General features: G+C 36.9%; 1 protein-coding gene across 1 annotated transcript in view; it reads right to left on the reverse strand.

Moving 5' to 3' along the window:
• Positions 1–17,488, reverse strand: part of IMPG1 (interphotoreceptor matrix proteoglycan 1) — a 56,653-nt gene that overhangs the window by 10,423 nt on the left and 28,742 nt on the right. The window contains exons 9-12 of the mRNA XM_050709503.1: positions 16,643–16,663; positions 15,038–15,291; positions 13,565–13,641; positions 11,829–12,369 (exon numbers count right to left, since the gene is read on the reverse strand). Of these exons, the coding sequence (XP_050565460.1) occupies positions 11,829–12,369; positions 13,565–13,641; positions 15,038–15,291; positions 16,643–16,663 (893 nt within the window). The remainder of the gene's footprint in view (positions 1–11,828; positions 12,370–13,564; positions 13,642–15,037; positions 15,292–16,642; positions 16,664–17,488) is intronic.

Consider the following 17,488-nt stretch of genomic DNA (forward strand, 5'->3'; position numbering starts at 1 on the left):
ACAATAAGTGTTTTACAAGCCTTCAACAAGGGAAGATCTAGGTTTTTTTTTTTTTTTTTTTTTTTTCCTTTCTTTCTCTGCTTTGCTCTGCAGAAAAGTGCAGAGCACTTTCTCTGGATACTCTGAAGCAGAACTTCTCAGATAAAGCATTCTGGAAAGATCATTACAGCATCTGTTTCTATTTGTGCAGTCAACACATCAGTAACTTGTGCAAATGTTATTCCATTACAAAAATATCAGTCTGAAAGCACAATGTATTTTAAGACTGCTTTTAACAAGTATTGAGCAATAGATGCTAACATTGTATTCCAGCAAATTGTTGAGGAATATTGGACAAATTTTAGTTAGAACAGAGTTTATCACAGCAGCAGCACATGTTTTCATAGGTATACATGAACAAGCATTCTAGATACAAAAATATGTAGACTACCCTGGATAGAATAACCAAGAAATGGACTCCTTTCACATTTACTGCTTTCCAGATGCACAAAATATTGCAAGTTTATAAGGCATTGGCTTCCAAGATGTTCTCTATCTTTTGAAGACAAGGTTAGTAGCTACTGTTACGTGCTCTTTCACGATTCTGCTGCTATCGTGCAGCTGACTGTAGTGCAGTCACCAAAGACACTTCCAAACTGTTCACAAACTGACCTGTATGGCTGTTGCTGATGGACAAACATTTTGTTATTCTTTGGTGCATTAGAGCAAACCAATAGGAGATGGGTTCTGCCAAGGTTCTCCCGAAACTGGGTTTTAGGGGAGGCAACTGCAAAGCAGTGCCATGCCACAGAAGATGCCTATTTTGCTCTTAACACTAACTGGTTGATGGTAAGTTAGTCTAAAGTGTTCCCTGCCTTTTAGGTATCAGCAGATAACAGTTTGTACCCTTTGCTGAGGATCCGTTTCCAAAGCATGCTGCCCACAATGGTTTTCTGACCACTTTCAGGGAACAGAATTTGAGGACTATATTTTCTTACATAGTTGCTGGGTTTTAGATTCAGTATTACCATTTGTTCTCTTTTTTCCCCTTCTCCATTAATCTGTTTCTGAATTCAGCCAGGGAAGAGGCTCCCAAAGTTTCCTCTGCCATGCCCAGTTCTTCGGGTAAATGATAAACTTAACGTAACTTGACACTTAAATTTTCAGAGTTTCTGTTGTAGCTGTCGACCTAAAGGTGAATTCTCTGTGACTTGTGTGCTTAGAATGAGTAGAGGTTATTGAAGATAATGCATCCCTGTCAATATTTAGTATCCCTTTCCCGTATTAGATAAGGGAAAATTTTATAGTCAGTTTTGTTGCCTTCATCTGCGTGCATGAAGACATGTTCCCCCAGGTGCCTCAGTTTTATTGGCAGTATATTTGGAAACCTGAATGATTTAAAAGTGACAAAATTTACCACTTGAGACTATTTCACCTATTTTTGGTTTTATATTTAGGGTTGAATTCTAATCACATCTGTATCCACAGTGAATTCACTGAAATCGATGAACTGCGGTAGCCTAAAACCAAAGTAAGTGGGATAAGGATATTTGCATTTGCTCTGAGGATCAGGAGTGCCCAGTTCTGTGGCCCTCAGAAGAAATGTGTTCTGCCAGATTATCAAAATGTTGCTTACCTTTCATGTGATGATCTCCTCTCTCATGCATCATGACTGACACATGTACACTTTACAAGTGAGCTTAGAGTACTGGTGATTCAGAAAAAGCCACTGAAGTACACTGCTAATAGGAAACATCTTTGCTGGATGGGATGGAGAAAAAGACCATGTGCTGCATTCTCATTTACAGTGAGACCTAACTGTGGAGATCTGGAAGTACAACAGGACCATGAATTGGGTGCAGCAAAACCCATTTAAACTAGCACAATTGCACAGTCTTCTTTTATTTGTTGTGATATGTTATTTGCATTGCTGATGGTATAATGCAAGAGCTACAGCCCCTGTCCTCACAACTGTAGAGAGCAACCCAAAGAGAATAGCATAGTGCTGTACAGAGCCATGGTTGTGCATGCAGCATGTAACACCAAATGCTGCACCACAGCTTGAGGTCCTAATGCTTTATCAAGAACTTGAGATGCTTTTCTCTTGTCACGTCCTCATGTTTCTTGTGTAATCAAGGACACAGACAGATTAGAACAATAAATCCAAACCGAGCCTAGCAATGTTCTCTGTTTACAAAGCTCTTGGTGTTACACGTTATGCTGATAAGGAGTGAGAGTGCCTTACTAGTTAAGGGAATACAGAAAAGATTTCTTAGCATTAGTGCTCGAGGTATTAATGCAGGATGATCTACTGATGGGATGAACGTGCAACTCCATGGAGCAATGACAGCATGACAATGCACACCCAAGCATACAATTGTGATGGTATTTTCTAGATTGTATTTTAGAAAGAGGTAACTGCAGGAGAAAGAAACGTTGAAATATCTTTGAAATTGCAGCAGGTATGAAGCAGAATAACCAAACATATACTACAGGTTTAGAATATAGATGTATACATGCAGTTGTGTATTCATATATATATGTATATAAACTATACATAGGCTGTAAAGCATCATCCTATTAGAAGCAGAGAAACTTAAAAGGCCTTGAGGGCACACCAACAGGATCTCTGGTGCACATTTAACCTGTTTTCATAAGCTGCCAATTCTAACTAATCAGTCATTGTCTTTCCAGCTGAGAGAGTGACTGAGCACAGAGGTGGTGGTAGTCCCTTGCAATGTGCAAGGAAATGGGCTTGCCTAAAATCCTGCTGAGCGCTTAGTGCAATGCAGCATCAGTCAAAAGACAAGGGGTTACTGACCCTTCTTTTCATTGTGCTCTGTGTGTCAGAGTAAAATGATTTGAAATGCTTTGCCATGCTTTTCCACTGTCTGCATAAGAGTGTGTGATGAAATCAATCTTCGGGAGTTAAAAAATGTGGGTGAAACGTGAAGAAGACCCAAGCATTTGGACTCTAAAAGACCCCTTTGCATTTTCAGTTAGAATTATGGTTTTATATATGTGCATATATGTATCTATTATTTTGAAATAGAACACAAAATACACTTGAATTAATTCTTCATATAGCAATTAGTTGTAATACCCAGTTTGCCTTTTAGATGAGATTATTACAACAGGAGGATAGAAAAAACACAAGCAATTATTTTATGAGAAGTTTAAAAGCATGAACTCTGAAGATTTAGACATTCTTAGTCTCAGCATATTTCATTTCAGCACACCATTTGGTCTACAATTTGGTGTAGGAAACCCACAGAGAGCATGGAGTAAGATGCTGAATTCAAATGTATTCCCCAGAGTAACCATATTGAAGGTTAAACAATGACATGAAATTAAACACTACTGTCAGTGATAAAAAAAAACAACAATCCTAACTCTCAACTACAAAGATGTTCACTGAAATCTCCAGATGTTTTTTTTTTTTTTTGTATTACATGGACAAGGCAGGACAATTTTGTACTGAAGATAGTTTTATGTCTAAAATTAAACTGCTGTTGGCAAAGATGTGTAAACACTAAATTAAGAGGCAATTTCCTGGGTGCACTGTTATATTAAATCCTTGTAAAAACAGTGCTATATGCAGACATTTTTTTCCCAGTTGAGGGAGTAAAATACATTTGTTTGAAAAACTGGCTGCCATTTCAACAACTTTATCTAATTAGTTTGTCCTCTTATATTTTTTTAAGTGAGGAAAACCCTTCAAACTGACCATGAATAAAGAGTTACTATTTGTGAAAGGTCAAATTGTCATGAAAATATTTTCTAATGGTTTTACATTAATAAGCATGCCCAGAAGGCTGTACATTAAGAGAGCCTGGCATTTCATTTCATTCATGATCTTAATAAGCACTGACATTTCATAATGGCAATGGACAAATTTCGCAAGTCCACTGACATATTGTTCTGTATATGAAAATTACACTATTACACTGTACGTGGATATACTTGTATACAAGCTGACTGAAGAAAATAACTAACAAAGGAAAAAGTATGCAATTAAAAGACTGGTCCACAGTGCAGAGTAAGAATCTCCATATGGGCAGCTCTGCTGACATAAATACCAGATGGAATGGTACAGTAAGTAGCTGAATTCAAATTTACATATTTTGTTGGTGACTGAAATGCCACAAAATCCCTGAATCAGGACTGTTTTTATATATATATATATATATATATATATATATATATATATATATATCTACACACATATGTATATATATACACATATACATGTATATACATATATAATAGGTAAAATACTGATTTTGTGTTTGAGGTCTTTCATTTTTAACTAGGGAACAAGTAAGATGAGGATTAAGAAAACTACTGGGGAAAAGGATCATTAACTTAACATGTCACAACAAATGCCTCAACACACATAATTACTGATTTTGTCTTTCTATCTGTAAGACCAGAACACGAGAGCCAGAATGACCTAGGGCTGTCATTTGTCTGCCTATATGAACTCTCCAGAAGCTAGTTATAGTGTTGAGTGAAACCAACAGAACTCCTTCTCCACTGACTTCAGTGAAATCCACTTTCATTTACAATGAAAAGATCAAAACTGCCTGAGGCTGCTGTGACTACCATTTCTGGAAGGCTATTTCGTGTTAAAGTTCTGCACTATTTGCTATCATTTTAAAATTGTATTAAAATATATCGTAAACATGTAAGATACCATACTGAACTGAGAAGTCTAAACTTGACTGGTATTCACATCAATGAATTAAATGGAGAAACAAAACTGAGAAGCAGTGAATTTGCAAATATGAATATGCTTTTACAAAGGAATAGAGTCAAATTTGAATAAAATACTTTGCTTAAAACCATAGCTTCAGGAGGATTACTGGTTCTTTTTCCAATTGTCCCAATTGCAGTGGTATACAGTTAAATTTGAAAATTGTCTTTCATGAGTTTTAAATATGAAAGAATGTGTGAAAACGACCTAGAGCTTTACAAATGCCTGGAAACATGAAGCAGTAGCCATCCAAATGTCACAAAAATTCTTACATGCCACTGATACAGTTTTGGAGCTGCCTAGATGGAGAACCTAGAACCATGAATACTATTTTTGATATATTTTACTTTCGAAGGATTAGAAACAAATTCTGACAAGTTACACTACCTGTCCTTCAGAACTGAAAATATCCTCCAAATCCCTCTCCACTTCCTCTGTTTTTCTCTACTGTGTGACAGAAAAAATAAGAGCAAATTTTTGTAGGTCATGGGACAATCAGAAAAGTTTATTAGTTTGTGAAATGGTAAAAACAGAATATAAGTCACGTGATATACATTCAAGTAGAATATTGACCCAAGGACCTAAAACCAGAAAAGACAAACATGAAATTAGAAAGTTAAAATCTGTGGCTATCATAAAATCTTGTCATCAGATGAGTACTTTTAGATATGCAAAGATACATGAAACCACTGAATACTTTTTTTTTTTATTATTCCATACTATACCATTACTTATATTTGAAAAACATGGAACTAATGGAATGAATGTCACAGAATGAAGACCATTTTATTTTTCTAAACTAGTGCACCTTGGATGTAGGTAATCTGTTTTTCTTTTAGTAGTTTTAAAATGCAACGAGTAAGAGAGAGATGGAAAGTATCTAACTAGGAAGATCCTGCTAGTTTTACATTATGTTGTATTGTAAGTATGCCTTTCAATTTTAGTTATATTGGTAGTGATTTTGGACCAGATGCCTTAGGGCTGACTTAGCCTGTTAAACTGTAATTGTGGTTGAATTTTGAATTTGAACAGCTCAAAATATTGAGCACTATTGTGAGGGAGCAGGCAGTTTAAACACTTAAAAAACAATAATAACTACAGAGTACACTCAAAGGGATCCATATGGCTTTTTACTGCATGTGAGCAGCAAGCTCTCATCACATTTTGGCCACACGCTCATCACATACTATAAAACCTTTAGGACTTTTCAGGATACCTGTAGTACTCTGAATATGTAATTCTAACCTGATCATGCACATACAATGAACTTTTTCTTAATCCTGTTTTATCTTAATATAGGCCTGCTGAAACTTTTGCATTCAGCCTCATCTTCAATTTAGAGATAGCTTTATCGATATTTTCTATAATGCTTGAGAAAAAATCACACAACTACACCTACCTGCTCACTCTTCCAACCATCAGACTAAAGCAGCACCTTCGTGAAAAACATTCTTTGCACATCTGAATCAGCAAGCAACCAGTGAAAGGGCACCAAGAGAATCTGATGGAGAATGTTGAGAAAAGTCAGTCATTTTAATGTCAAAGAAAAACAGAAAAACAGGCAAGGAAAACATAGGAGTTCTTACCCTGTATAACCAGTGATGTGAATAAACTGGTCAGCATTCCTGGCACAAAGAACGTGTGAATTCCAATCCTGAGAACATCTGGAGCCATTCTTGCTAGAAGTAATGGGGTTTTCATTTCCATGACAATGCTGGTTATGCCAAATAGAAAGCTATTGTAACCACAGACGGCCCTCAGGTAGTTGGGAATGAACCAGAGGCAGAAAGAATCCCCAAACATCCAAAAAAAATTTTTTTTTCCTAGATATTACCAGGAAATAGTAGGGAGGGAGGAGGAATATGCAACTGAATTAATTGCTGGGCAGGAGGAAGAAATCAAAGGATGCCACTCACAACAAAGGTGCACAAACACAAGAGCAATTACTAAAATGAATAAGTCTCTTATCAGTTACACATATACAGATGTGACCACCACATACTCAGCTGTGTTTTTTTTTCATCATAGGAAAAACATTGTGATATGTTCTGCAGTCTTCTTCTCTCAAGTGTTTCTTGAAGTTGGTAAGACAAAGACATTAAGTATAATAGAATAGCTGAAGTAATTTAGTGCTAGCTTTATTTTGTCCTATATTTCTGGAATAACATATCCAGAAATATTGTTTCCTCTGTGATGGTCAGTATTTGGGGATAACCCTTTACCCACATTATATGATCTGTAAGTAGCTACAGTTAAAACAAATACAATTTAAAATTCTTCTTCCTGTTTAGGAAGTCAAAGTATTTCATTATTGTTGCAGACTTCATGAACACTTTTATCTGTGTTTACATTTGTTTGCCTTTTTTTTTTTTATGCTGAAATTTTATTGGATTTTGAAATAACAGGCTGTCTAATGTAACATGAGGGGCTTCCATTCTGAATGGTCATACTGTTTATGGTAGAGTCACGGGAAGACTGCAAAGAAAGGGAGAAGAAATTTAATCATACAGAAGAGAAAGTGATGAGTCAACACCAGAGGGAAAAAAGAAGAAAGAAGAATGCTAGAAAACACCAAAAAGGTATCTCAGTAGAAAAGACGAGTTTTGCTTGCACTGTTTGTAAATGGAAAACGACAGACCAAATTTGGAAGGTACTACAGCAAAGAAAAACCTTTTTATAACTAGTCAAAAGTTTAAACCCTGATATCTAATCCAGGCATTTCATAACTTTCCAATAAGAGGTCTGGAAATATGTATGAGGTCTTTTCTCTTAGTTCTTTTGAGAAATCTCAAAACATAATTTGAAACTCAAATTTGAGGCTTACTTAAAGATAGCTTAGTATCTTTCTGGTAGTTCTGGTCTGCTTCAAGGTCTGGAGTAATAACCATCACCGTTTGGCCAGCACAGCTCTTTAATTCTCACCGGTCCCCCCATTACTGCCCACGGACACCATCACCATCCAGAATGAGCATACACCTACTCCTGGCTCATTTCTTCCACTGCCTGCCCAAGCCTACTAAATCCCCCCTGCATGACTTAAAAGGACACCTCTCATTAATTTTACTCCTCATCTGATTTTTACTCTCTTTTCCCTAGATCTTGTACGCAGAAATTTATGTGCACTTTGTTTAAGTTTGCAGATCTTACTACCTTTCCAGGAGCTGTAACAGATTTTTACTTATTTATTTTGTAACATTGCTTTGCTCAAAGACTTCAGGTAGGTGCAACTGAAGTAGCTGGAATGGATTTTAGCTATTCAGTGTTCAGGAATCTGTAGTAATGTTTAGCCTCTAGTTATGTGCAAGTCTAGTTATATCGCAACCAATGCAATTAACTCCATCTGTGAAATGTAAAGCTGATGGGGACAAATAAAAGAACATCAGACTAAGCTATTTATGCTCCCCTTCTCTTCCTTTCATGCTGAAGATGCGTAAATTTAGTTTTATAGAGTTCTAAGCATGCAATGAGGAAAATTTACTCTATCTTTTGGATTGTAGGGTGGGAAATTGGCTGGGAATAAATGTAGTACAATTGCAGGCAACTCTTTAAACCCTAATCCTCTGTCCAACCTTATACAACACCATTTAAGTAGTTCCTGCTGTTTCACACCAGCAACAGTTAAGAGATTACTATTTCTTAGTAGCTACCAAATGAAGCCAAGCACAAAGTGAGAAAAATCTCTACCTGCTAGTCATGAATTTTGTTTGCAATATTACAGTTAATATCACCAGTACTGCTGACTTTAATAAAACCTCTATCATAAATGTTAAGTAAGTCCTGAATTTCCAGACCTAATTCTGCCACTTCCTATAAAATATGCAACATCTAGAAAAAGAAAAGAATACAGGGGATACTGTACACAATACTGCCAAAATAGAAAAAGCTATAAAAAGAGAAAAGGTTTTAAAGGGTATACACAATTTAGTCTTTCAAGAACTCAGTAAATAATGTACAACATCTCTCTTAGGTTAAGTATGTAGTATGTTTTGTGTACTAGAAGATTTTAAGCAAAAATAATACACACTGCTATGTGTCATTGCTAACATGGCATCCCACCTTTTTAGAGAAGGAACGCTTATTTTTCTCCTTCTGCTCATTTGCAGAGGTGATGACAGAACTCTTATATGCTAATGCTTGTTTTAGACATAACTCATGTTCAAGAAGGACAAGCAAGATAGTGGGTGTTATTTTCAGGAAGTTTTTTTTTTTTTTTTTTTTTAAACAGTTTTAGGCAGTTCATTTTGTTTTGCAGACTGATAGGTTCTAAGCCAAAGGTGAAACAAAATAATTTCTGAAAGTAGTGTTCAAAGGGTTAGTCCCAAAAGATGTTTACAAGATCAAACCTACACTCACGTACTCATGTACACCTACACATACAGAAGATCCAATTCTTTTTAAGTGAAAAATTACATGCTGTATGGCACAGGTAATAATGGCTTTAGGAAGAAGCAAAAGTTTGTTTTTTTTTTCTTTTTTTCTGACTTTCTAATTATATGAGAAAAATTTGTAGACAAAATCTGAGTTTCTTCTACCAGTGAACTTTCCATTTGTATTACCCTTCCTAACATTTCCCTTGGTCCTGACATTTGCCTGATGACATTGAAAGTCTTTAACCTCTGCAGTGTATTGTCTCTGAGGATCATTTAGAAACACAGCAGCTAATTTGGACCTGAGGTAACAGAGCCTGTGTGAGGGCCAAAGGAACTGTGGTCATACCCTGACAGTGGGGAATAATCAAGCAAGCTTGAACCTTGGGGCCAGAGAGGCCCATCTCCTGTGTCCCTCCTCCCATGCAGTGAGAAGCACTCAGGCAGTAACTGTAAAATATTGCAGTCAACAAATTCTTTACAACTTTTGATCTGAAGAAAACTAATGGATCTAGTATTCTCTGCATACATTGCTCTGTATTTTTGGTAAGTCCCAACTTCTCTTGTCACTGTGAGCTGTTAGGCTACAAGGTTTTTCAGCTACGTAGCAAAACGTGAAACAGGTATGTAGTTTTATGTTGTTTTATGATGAGTCCCTAACCCAATGAGTGAATAGAATGAAAAATGCATGACTTTTTCCCCCCTGCAAATGTAACACTTTTCAACAGTAATAATAAATGTTGTTTAAAGGTATGCTGTACTTTTATCAGTAGCATTGTAAGACTTCTCAGTAAGCTTTTTAAAATAGTTGTGTTTAACACTTTTTATCACAAACTTAACTTTCAGGACCATCTCACAGTTAATTCTTGTAAGAAGTGTTTTTCTAAATTTTATGTCACTCCGTTAATTATAAAGTATTTGCTTTTCTTTCACTTCAAAACTATGTGTATAAAAGCAAGAGTACAGAATGGAAATTTCTTACTTAGTACATGTGATAAACCTGCACACACAATGAGGATGGCTCGTGCTAAGTCATGACATGTGATATTCTTGCCACTGAAAAACACAACAGAATGCTTCCAGAGTTTTCCATGTGTGAGAATCTGCTACTTCAGTAGAAGGTAAACCCTTGCATTTTAGGCATTTAACTGCATTTAGGCAGTTAACTCCAACTACCAGAGAAACTGCCATGTGCAATAACATGACCATGGAGTATTCTGTGCTCTTCCCTGCTTGGGGTTTCGGTGGTGTGTGATCTCAAGTGGCAGCTTTTATATTCTTTATTCCTTAAAATGAACATCATGGTATTTACTGGATCCAGAAAGAGCAGTGCCACTGATACAACGCTACACAGGCATTTCCCGCTTGGCTTACAGGTTGATGCTAGGCAGGAGGGAGGAATTTTCACAAATTCTGTGCATGCTGCGTCAGGAGGAACGTGAAAGAAGGGGGAGTGTTCATTGTGCTCTCTCCAAGAGGCTTCTGGAGCGCAGGTTGGGACGTGAAAGGCCAAGGATTAAGCAAGAAAGGAGCTGAGAGAGCAGGGGTAGATCAGAGCTTCCTGTGGGAGCAGGGGCATTCCCTGCAGCAGGGAGCAAACTTAGAAACTCTGAGCATGACATTTCTGGGGACCTAGAAGTACCACGTGAAGTTCTTGCCTGCCTTCTGCTTTTCTGTTCAGACAGTCAGCCAAAAATCTGAGCCAAAACACATCTGATTATTCACCCAAGAATTAATTCTACTCACATGTTTGTAGTGACCTCTTGCATCTTACAAAGCACAGGCTTCTTAGAAATGTAAATAAAATTAAAGTTTGCTGATGTAATGCTGAGTTGGTGAGGCCAGGTTGGCTTTCCAGGCCACTGATAGATTTGAGGGAGGCATCAGCCTTACCGAGATTTTGCTGCTCTAGGGAAAAGCCTAATATGCCTGTGCCGTAAAGCTGACCCTAAAGTCTTTGTCCTAACATTTTTAATTTGCATGGTAAACATTTTCCTTATAGCAGTGTAAAGCACGGCTATCACGTACATTTTTAGGGTAAGATCATGCGGACTTCTCTCCACTCAAACATATGCATGTATTTTTTTTAATTATTATCTTTTTCTCGTATCTCTGAGTACCATTAAATTCCTATTGTATGAATAAAATTGAATAAACAAACATGAAAAATAGTAATTTTTTAAAAAAGTATTTACATTCATCAGATCTGCAGAAATGTAAACTTTTCTGAGCCAGAGTACACCTTGCTTGGAATAAATTATTTCATGATGCATTTGTGGCTATCATCCAAACCTGTCTGTAGAACACATAGTAATTTACCTTCCATGTTTTAAATGCTGGAATTGTTCTCATTTGTGTTAGCTGGGATTTCATTTATTTGTTTGTTTTTCTGGTATGTCTTTTTGCTCTGGCTTTTTGAAATTTTGAAGTTCTACCATAATACCCTGTACAAATCCTGTCTTATACCTTTACATTTGTGTTTTGTTGTTTTATTTTTGTTGTTGTTTTTATGTTGTTAACCTCAAAGTCAAATACATTAAGATTTTCTTGAAGTGGGCATCAGAAATGCAAATTATATTTTTCACCTTTGATGGTCCAGAAATATTTTTCTAACAAATGAAAATGAAAAGTTAGAAAAATGTTTAGTGTACTTACATATGACTATATGTGTAATAACAACTGGATCTCTACTATTCTTTCTTATGTAAAAGTCTTTAGCACCTTACCTTGGCCAAACAGACTATCTTGGTCAGCTTCTTCCAAAGGTAGTTCTGTTATTCCAGCCAGTTCCTTCTTCCTCTGAGCTTCAGTATTCTCATCTGTGGCTTGCAGGAGATTAGGTGGGGTAAAGCTACCAGTGGTATAAACTGCCAGAGTGATAGCCTGCTCCATTGGAGACTCATAGTCACCTGTGACTAAGTCATTGCTAGCCCACTCATCTGCTGGAGGAGGCAAATAGGAATTTTCTGGTTTTGGAGAACTGTCAGTACTAACCAGAACATTGAAAGGCACTGTGAAACTTTGGTAACCAGTAGTGGTATCTTCTGTGGCTGGAGAAGATTTGTCCTGAGATACTTCTCTGGGCGGTTTGGTAGGGTACACAGGTTCAGATGAGACAAAATTATTATCAAAGTCTTCAGGCGCACTGATCTCTCCACTTAACACAGGTATTTCAGTTGTAAATTCATTGACCAAGATGTCTTCTGTTTGGCCCACTGTTGCTGGGCTAGGATAACCCAGGGGGAGTTCTGCACCCATGGCACCCTCCTGAAAAAAAGGAATTCAAAGGGAAAAAGGTTTTAAAGAGTAGTTTTCATTACCTGGACAAGCTTGAGAAGTGGGACCATGTGAGCCTAATGAGGTTCAACAAGGCCAAGTGCAAGGTGCTGCACCTGGGCTGGGGCAATCCCAGACTGGGAGAAGAACTCATTGAGAATAGCCCTGCATAGAAGGACGTGGGGGTTCTGATGGATGAAGAGCTTGACATGAGCTGGCAGTGTACTCTTGCAGCCCAGAAGACCAACCACATCCTAGGCTGCATCAACAAAGGAGTGGCCAGCAGGTCAAGGGAGAAGATTGTCCCCCCTCTGCTCTGCCCTTGTGAGGCCCCACTTGGAGTACTGCATCCAGGTCTGGGGCCCCCAACACAAGAAGGATGTGGGCAGTTAGAGCAGGTCCAGAGGAGGGCCACAAAGATAATCAAGGGGCTGGAGCACCTCTCCTGTGAAGAAAGGCTGAGAGAGCTGGGGCTGTTCTCTTCTTCAGGCTGAAGGCTCTGGGAAGACCTTATAGCAGCCTTCCAATACTTAAAGGGGGATTATAAAAAAGATGGAGAGCAACTTTTTGCTTGGGCAGACGATGACAGGACAGAGGAGAATGATTTTAAACTAAAGGATGGGAGATAGAAATTAGAGCTTAGGAGGAAATTCTTCACTCAGAGGGTGGTGAAGCACTGGAACAGGTTGCCCAGAGAGGTTGTGGATGCCCCATCCCTGTAAATGTTCAATGTCAGGTTCAGCGGGGTCCTGGGCAACAAGATCTAGTGGGTGGCATGACGGGTTGGAACTAGATGATTTTTAAGGTCCCTTCCAACCCAAGCTGCACTATGGTTCATTATTATTTTTAACTTTCATTGCTAAAAAGGACTGTAATCTTTAGTAACAGGAACCTGCAAACTATAATTCAGCATGATGTTGTGGGATATATAAAACATTTGGTACATGCATGTGATCCTAATCACATTGCCTTTTATTTTAAAAATGATCAAAGAAAGATGACCTTTGCTAACCCTGTCAATTGCTCTTCTCTCATTGAGATGCGCTACTGAATTAGTGAGCCACTGTTTCCTTGATATGTATTTTTGCATAAGAGCATTATTCTGTATATTTACAAACTTCTTCACAGTGTTTAAGTTCATTTCTCATGGTGAAATAAATAGCTAAATCAACTGGAATTAACTCACCAAATCAGGGCCTGCCAGAGGAATAGTGACCATGGCCTGGATATCATTATCAAAATCACTAGGTGGTTTAATAGAGTCTGAAAAAATAAAAAAGAGGGAGAGAGAGTGAGCCATATTTCAGGAATGGCACACTGAATAGTCTTCAAACATGTAAATTCAGTAAAAACAATGTTAAAACTATTCTCCATTAAAGATGACTTTAAAAAAAAAACATGTTAAGAACAGAGAGGCATAAATTTCAATTTAAACTGGCAATTATTAAGAAAGCAGGCGTTTCATATGCAGTGTTCTTTGTATTCTTTATTTAGTATAAATGGGATAGGTCTGCAGAGGGCTGAACCAGGCATAGCTGGATGAATGATTAAAATCAGTTAAAGTATGAACCACTCAGTTAAATCCATATGGGTTATGATGACTCATTATATCGTGCTGTTCATTAAGACTAATTTTTTTTCAGTTTTACCCAAAGTCTATGCTATTATTACTCCTACTGCTTTGGCTTTTGTGCCCAGTTGCTTCTTTAACCCTCTCAAAGGACTTCTTTAAACGCATATGCATGCAAGTAGCTTTTCTGAAATTGGCACCTTCAATCTATCTTCAAATACGATATTTTAATAATACTGACCATATTAGTTCATCTAAACATTTTTAGAAGGAAGAAAACGCTTCTGTTTCTAGATGAAACTTTCTGGCTAAGATCTGGTATGTGTTTTAACATCATTTTGACAAATATACATATGAGAAATATTTAGAAAAATTTCTCCATTTTTAATCCATCTCCCCAAAACTAGGTTTACGCTAGCTTTGAAAAAATTATTGTTGGGCTATAAAGGGGATGCTTATTAACTGGATTACTGGACTAGATGTAGCCCTTCAACCTCCTGCTGGAGCTCTTCTGAACAAGCTTTAGTGCTATCCTAAACTTGTCTTCTACACTTCCTCTCTGTTTCAGAGAGAAAAATGATTCATGCCACTGATTTTAGATTGAGATCAAATGCTCTTTAAGGTGTACCTTTGTTTCTCCAATGGGAGGTTAGATGACTTGCTCACAATAGAGGCTTAGCTTTTCAAAATCTAGGTTTTGTTTAGAGGAATTTTTTTTTCTCTTATTAAAGAAAGGAGACTGTCCATACTGGGAAATCAGAATGATTTAGTGAATATTCATGATATCTTTCTGTTTGCTTCTCTTCTTGTTTGTCCTAGTGTGCAAAATACCCAGACTTTCTAAACAAACAAGAAAAACAGATTCTTCAATGTGATTGGAAGTTAGGCTATATAATTATATAAAATCATATTTTGCTATAAAATTTAACTTTGTTATCTGCATCCTTTGAATGCTGTGCAGCACTTAAGAGACTGGGATACATCAGATGAAAATGATCTGTGAGCAAAGCAAAGGAGAAGGTATTGAAGCTGAATAAATTTGCAAGAGCAAATTTCAGACTTGTGCCTACTACTGGACTGCCTACTGACCGTCAGTAAATCGAAGTGTCCCAAGGTCCACTGGCAGGGACCTGTCTTCATGGAGTGCTGTGGCAACCAGTTGCTGAAGGTCTGTTACTGTGAGTTTATTTGCTGATATCTCCCTCTCTTCCTTTGGAGAAAGCAGAGTCTTTTCATTTTCAACCTTATTTGATCCAATAGTTGAGATGTCATCTACAGTGCTCTTGATTTCTGAGCCATCTCTCTCAAAGTTTACCACATATCGTGCTATAGTGCTGCTTGATCTGCCAGGGGAAGATGCAAAAATGTTCAGTGCAGCAAAAACAGTTAATGGGTGAGGCCTGTTTTTTACAAACGAACAGAAACATTCATGCAACCACAACATATTTTCTCCTGTAAGAATTACATAGATACACTGCCTTCTAATGAACCCGTCACCTTAAAGTTACTTTTGCTATACCTTAGCTTTTTTTTTTTCCTTTTATGCATTCTTTTTAATTAAAATTCCAATATTGAAAGATTATAAAAATGTTCTAACATAATTCAGTCTAAGCTGACTACTCAGAGACCTGTGGAGCAGGTAATATGATTTGAACTCATTGATTATTGGTTTAAACAATCATAAGTACCTGCTGGCAGTTACTAGGAGTTAAAATCACCTATTAATTATACAAGAACCTATAAAAAGGGATTAGCAAGTTCATAAAACTACAGATTATCAAAAATCCTATCATATCAGGGACAACTTTTTTTAATTTTAACAGCCAGGAAATTCAGCTCATGTGGCAAGCAAATCACATTTCACAATGGGAGTCAGTTTTTCAAAGTTCAAATGAGTGTATATAGCTTCTCCCTAGATGTACTTGTTCAGCAGAAGACTTGAGTCTTCCCTATTATTAATGCGACACTTTTCATATGCTAAATTTACATAATTAACATGAAAAATAACAAAACATTAGTTGCTTTCTACAACATCTAGTAGCTGGAGAGAGGAATTTCACGTTACCTAGTATGTGCTATACATTTACATGACATTGCAAGAATCCAGAAAAAGAAGTAGAGATTCCTTCCTTTAAAACTATGTATAAAAGAGAAATTCTGGGAAGTTCCAGACAAATTATTCCTCAGGAACACTCCTAAGCATCAACAAAAGGCTGTAGTTTTTTGTAGTAGGAGTCAGCAACTTCCTGCATTTTATCAAGCTTGTATCTGATATCTTTGCCATTCTATCTGGCGTGGTAACAGAGTTAACAAATCAGATCCTACATACTTATTGAAGATAATGTATATATGGAAGCACAGCTAGGAAACAGATGATCAAAAATAAAGATTTAAATATGAACTTTCCTTATTGTTTTTACTGTAAGTTTATGACTGATAGAGATCTTTTGTCATCTGAATATGAATTTTCTTAGGTCAGTTTCCTTCCCTTTAGAGAGGTCCTAATGAAATTTGTTTGCATGAACCTTTCAGGTTATAGTAAAAGCTGGCCCTGCTCTTTTATATCACAGATTTTGTACCTGAGCAGAACACAGATCAATTCATTTTGTCACATCAAGATAAAGACCTATTATTTATCTGCCTTTATTACTCTATAAAATGATCTATCTTCATTATGAATTAAAGATAAATTACCCGTCTTTCTCCTTCTTCTGTCTTCATTTCATCACAGAAAAAAAGGTGTGATAAAGGATTGCAAAAGAAAGAAAAACAAAGATTCATGTATACTGGTAAATCACTTGCACATCAAAAACAGCTCTTGACAATTTATCTGCTGTGTGTCATCTATAATTTTTATCTCTGTGTGAAAATGACAGCCTACTCTCCATCATTACACTTTTTCCCTTCCAAACAATGGAAAACATCATGTTTTGAGTGAAAAAGCAAGAATTTTACTTTACCTTGATAGTCTGAAATATTTGAAATAGGTTTCCTATTTCCCACTACAAATGACACAATTTGAGCACTGTCATTGTTATTTTATATCTTTGTGGTGATAGTAAACACTTTTGACAATAGTAGTAGCAACTATTACTCTTAACCATTCATGGTGCCTACTCAGATCCTAGTCACAGGGGTAATGACCTATTAATCACCTCTGGAGGACAAGCCTATATTGACCTTCTGTAATATAATGCCCTGTTATTTTGTTATTTTCCTTGATGAATTGTCTGGCACATCTCTAATGTTGTCAGTCCATATTGCTTTTTGGGATATGCTGCTAATAAATGAGGAAATACGGTCAAAGGAAAATGAACAGCAACATATCTAAGGCCTGTCTTTGCCGATCTGTAGCTCTCAGGAGCTAACTAAATAGATGATGGGCAGCAATCCTTGTCATCCTTGTTGATGAATGTATTTATCAGCTCCTGAGATCTAAGACCAATTTACTAAACAGATCACAGATCTCTCTGAGTCACAACTGAAACACATTAATGTAAGTTGTAACCATGAGGTGCTACTACAGATTTCCTCAGCTGG

Source organism: Cygnus atratus, chromosome 3 (genome assembly GCF_013377495.2).
Source record: "Cygnus atratus isolate AKBS03 ecotype Queensland, Australia chromosome 3, CAtr_DNAZoo_HiC_assembly, whole genome shotgun sequence".
In the NCBI taxonomy this organism is placed as follows: Eukaryota; Metazoa; Chordata; class Aves; order Anseriformes; family Anatidae; genus Cygnus; species Cygnus atratus.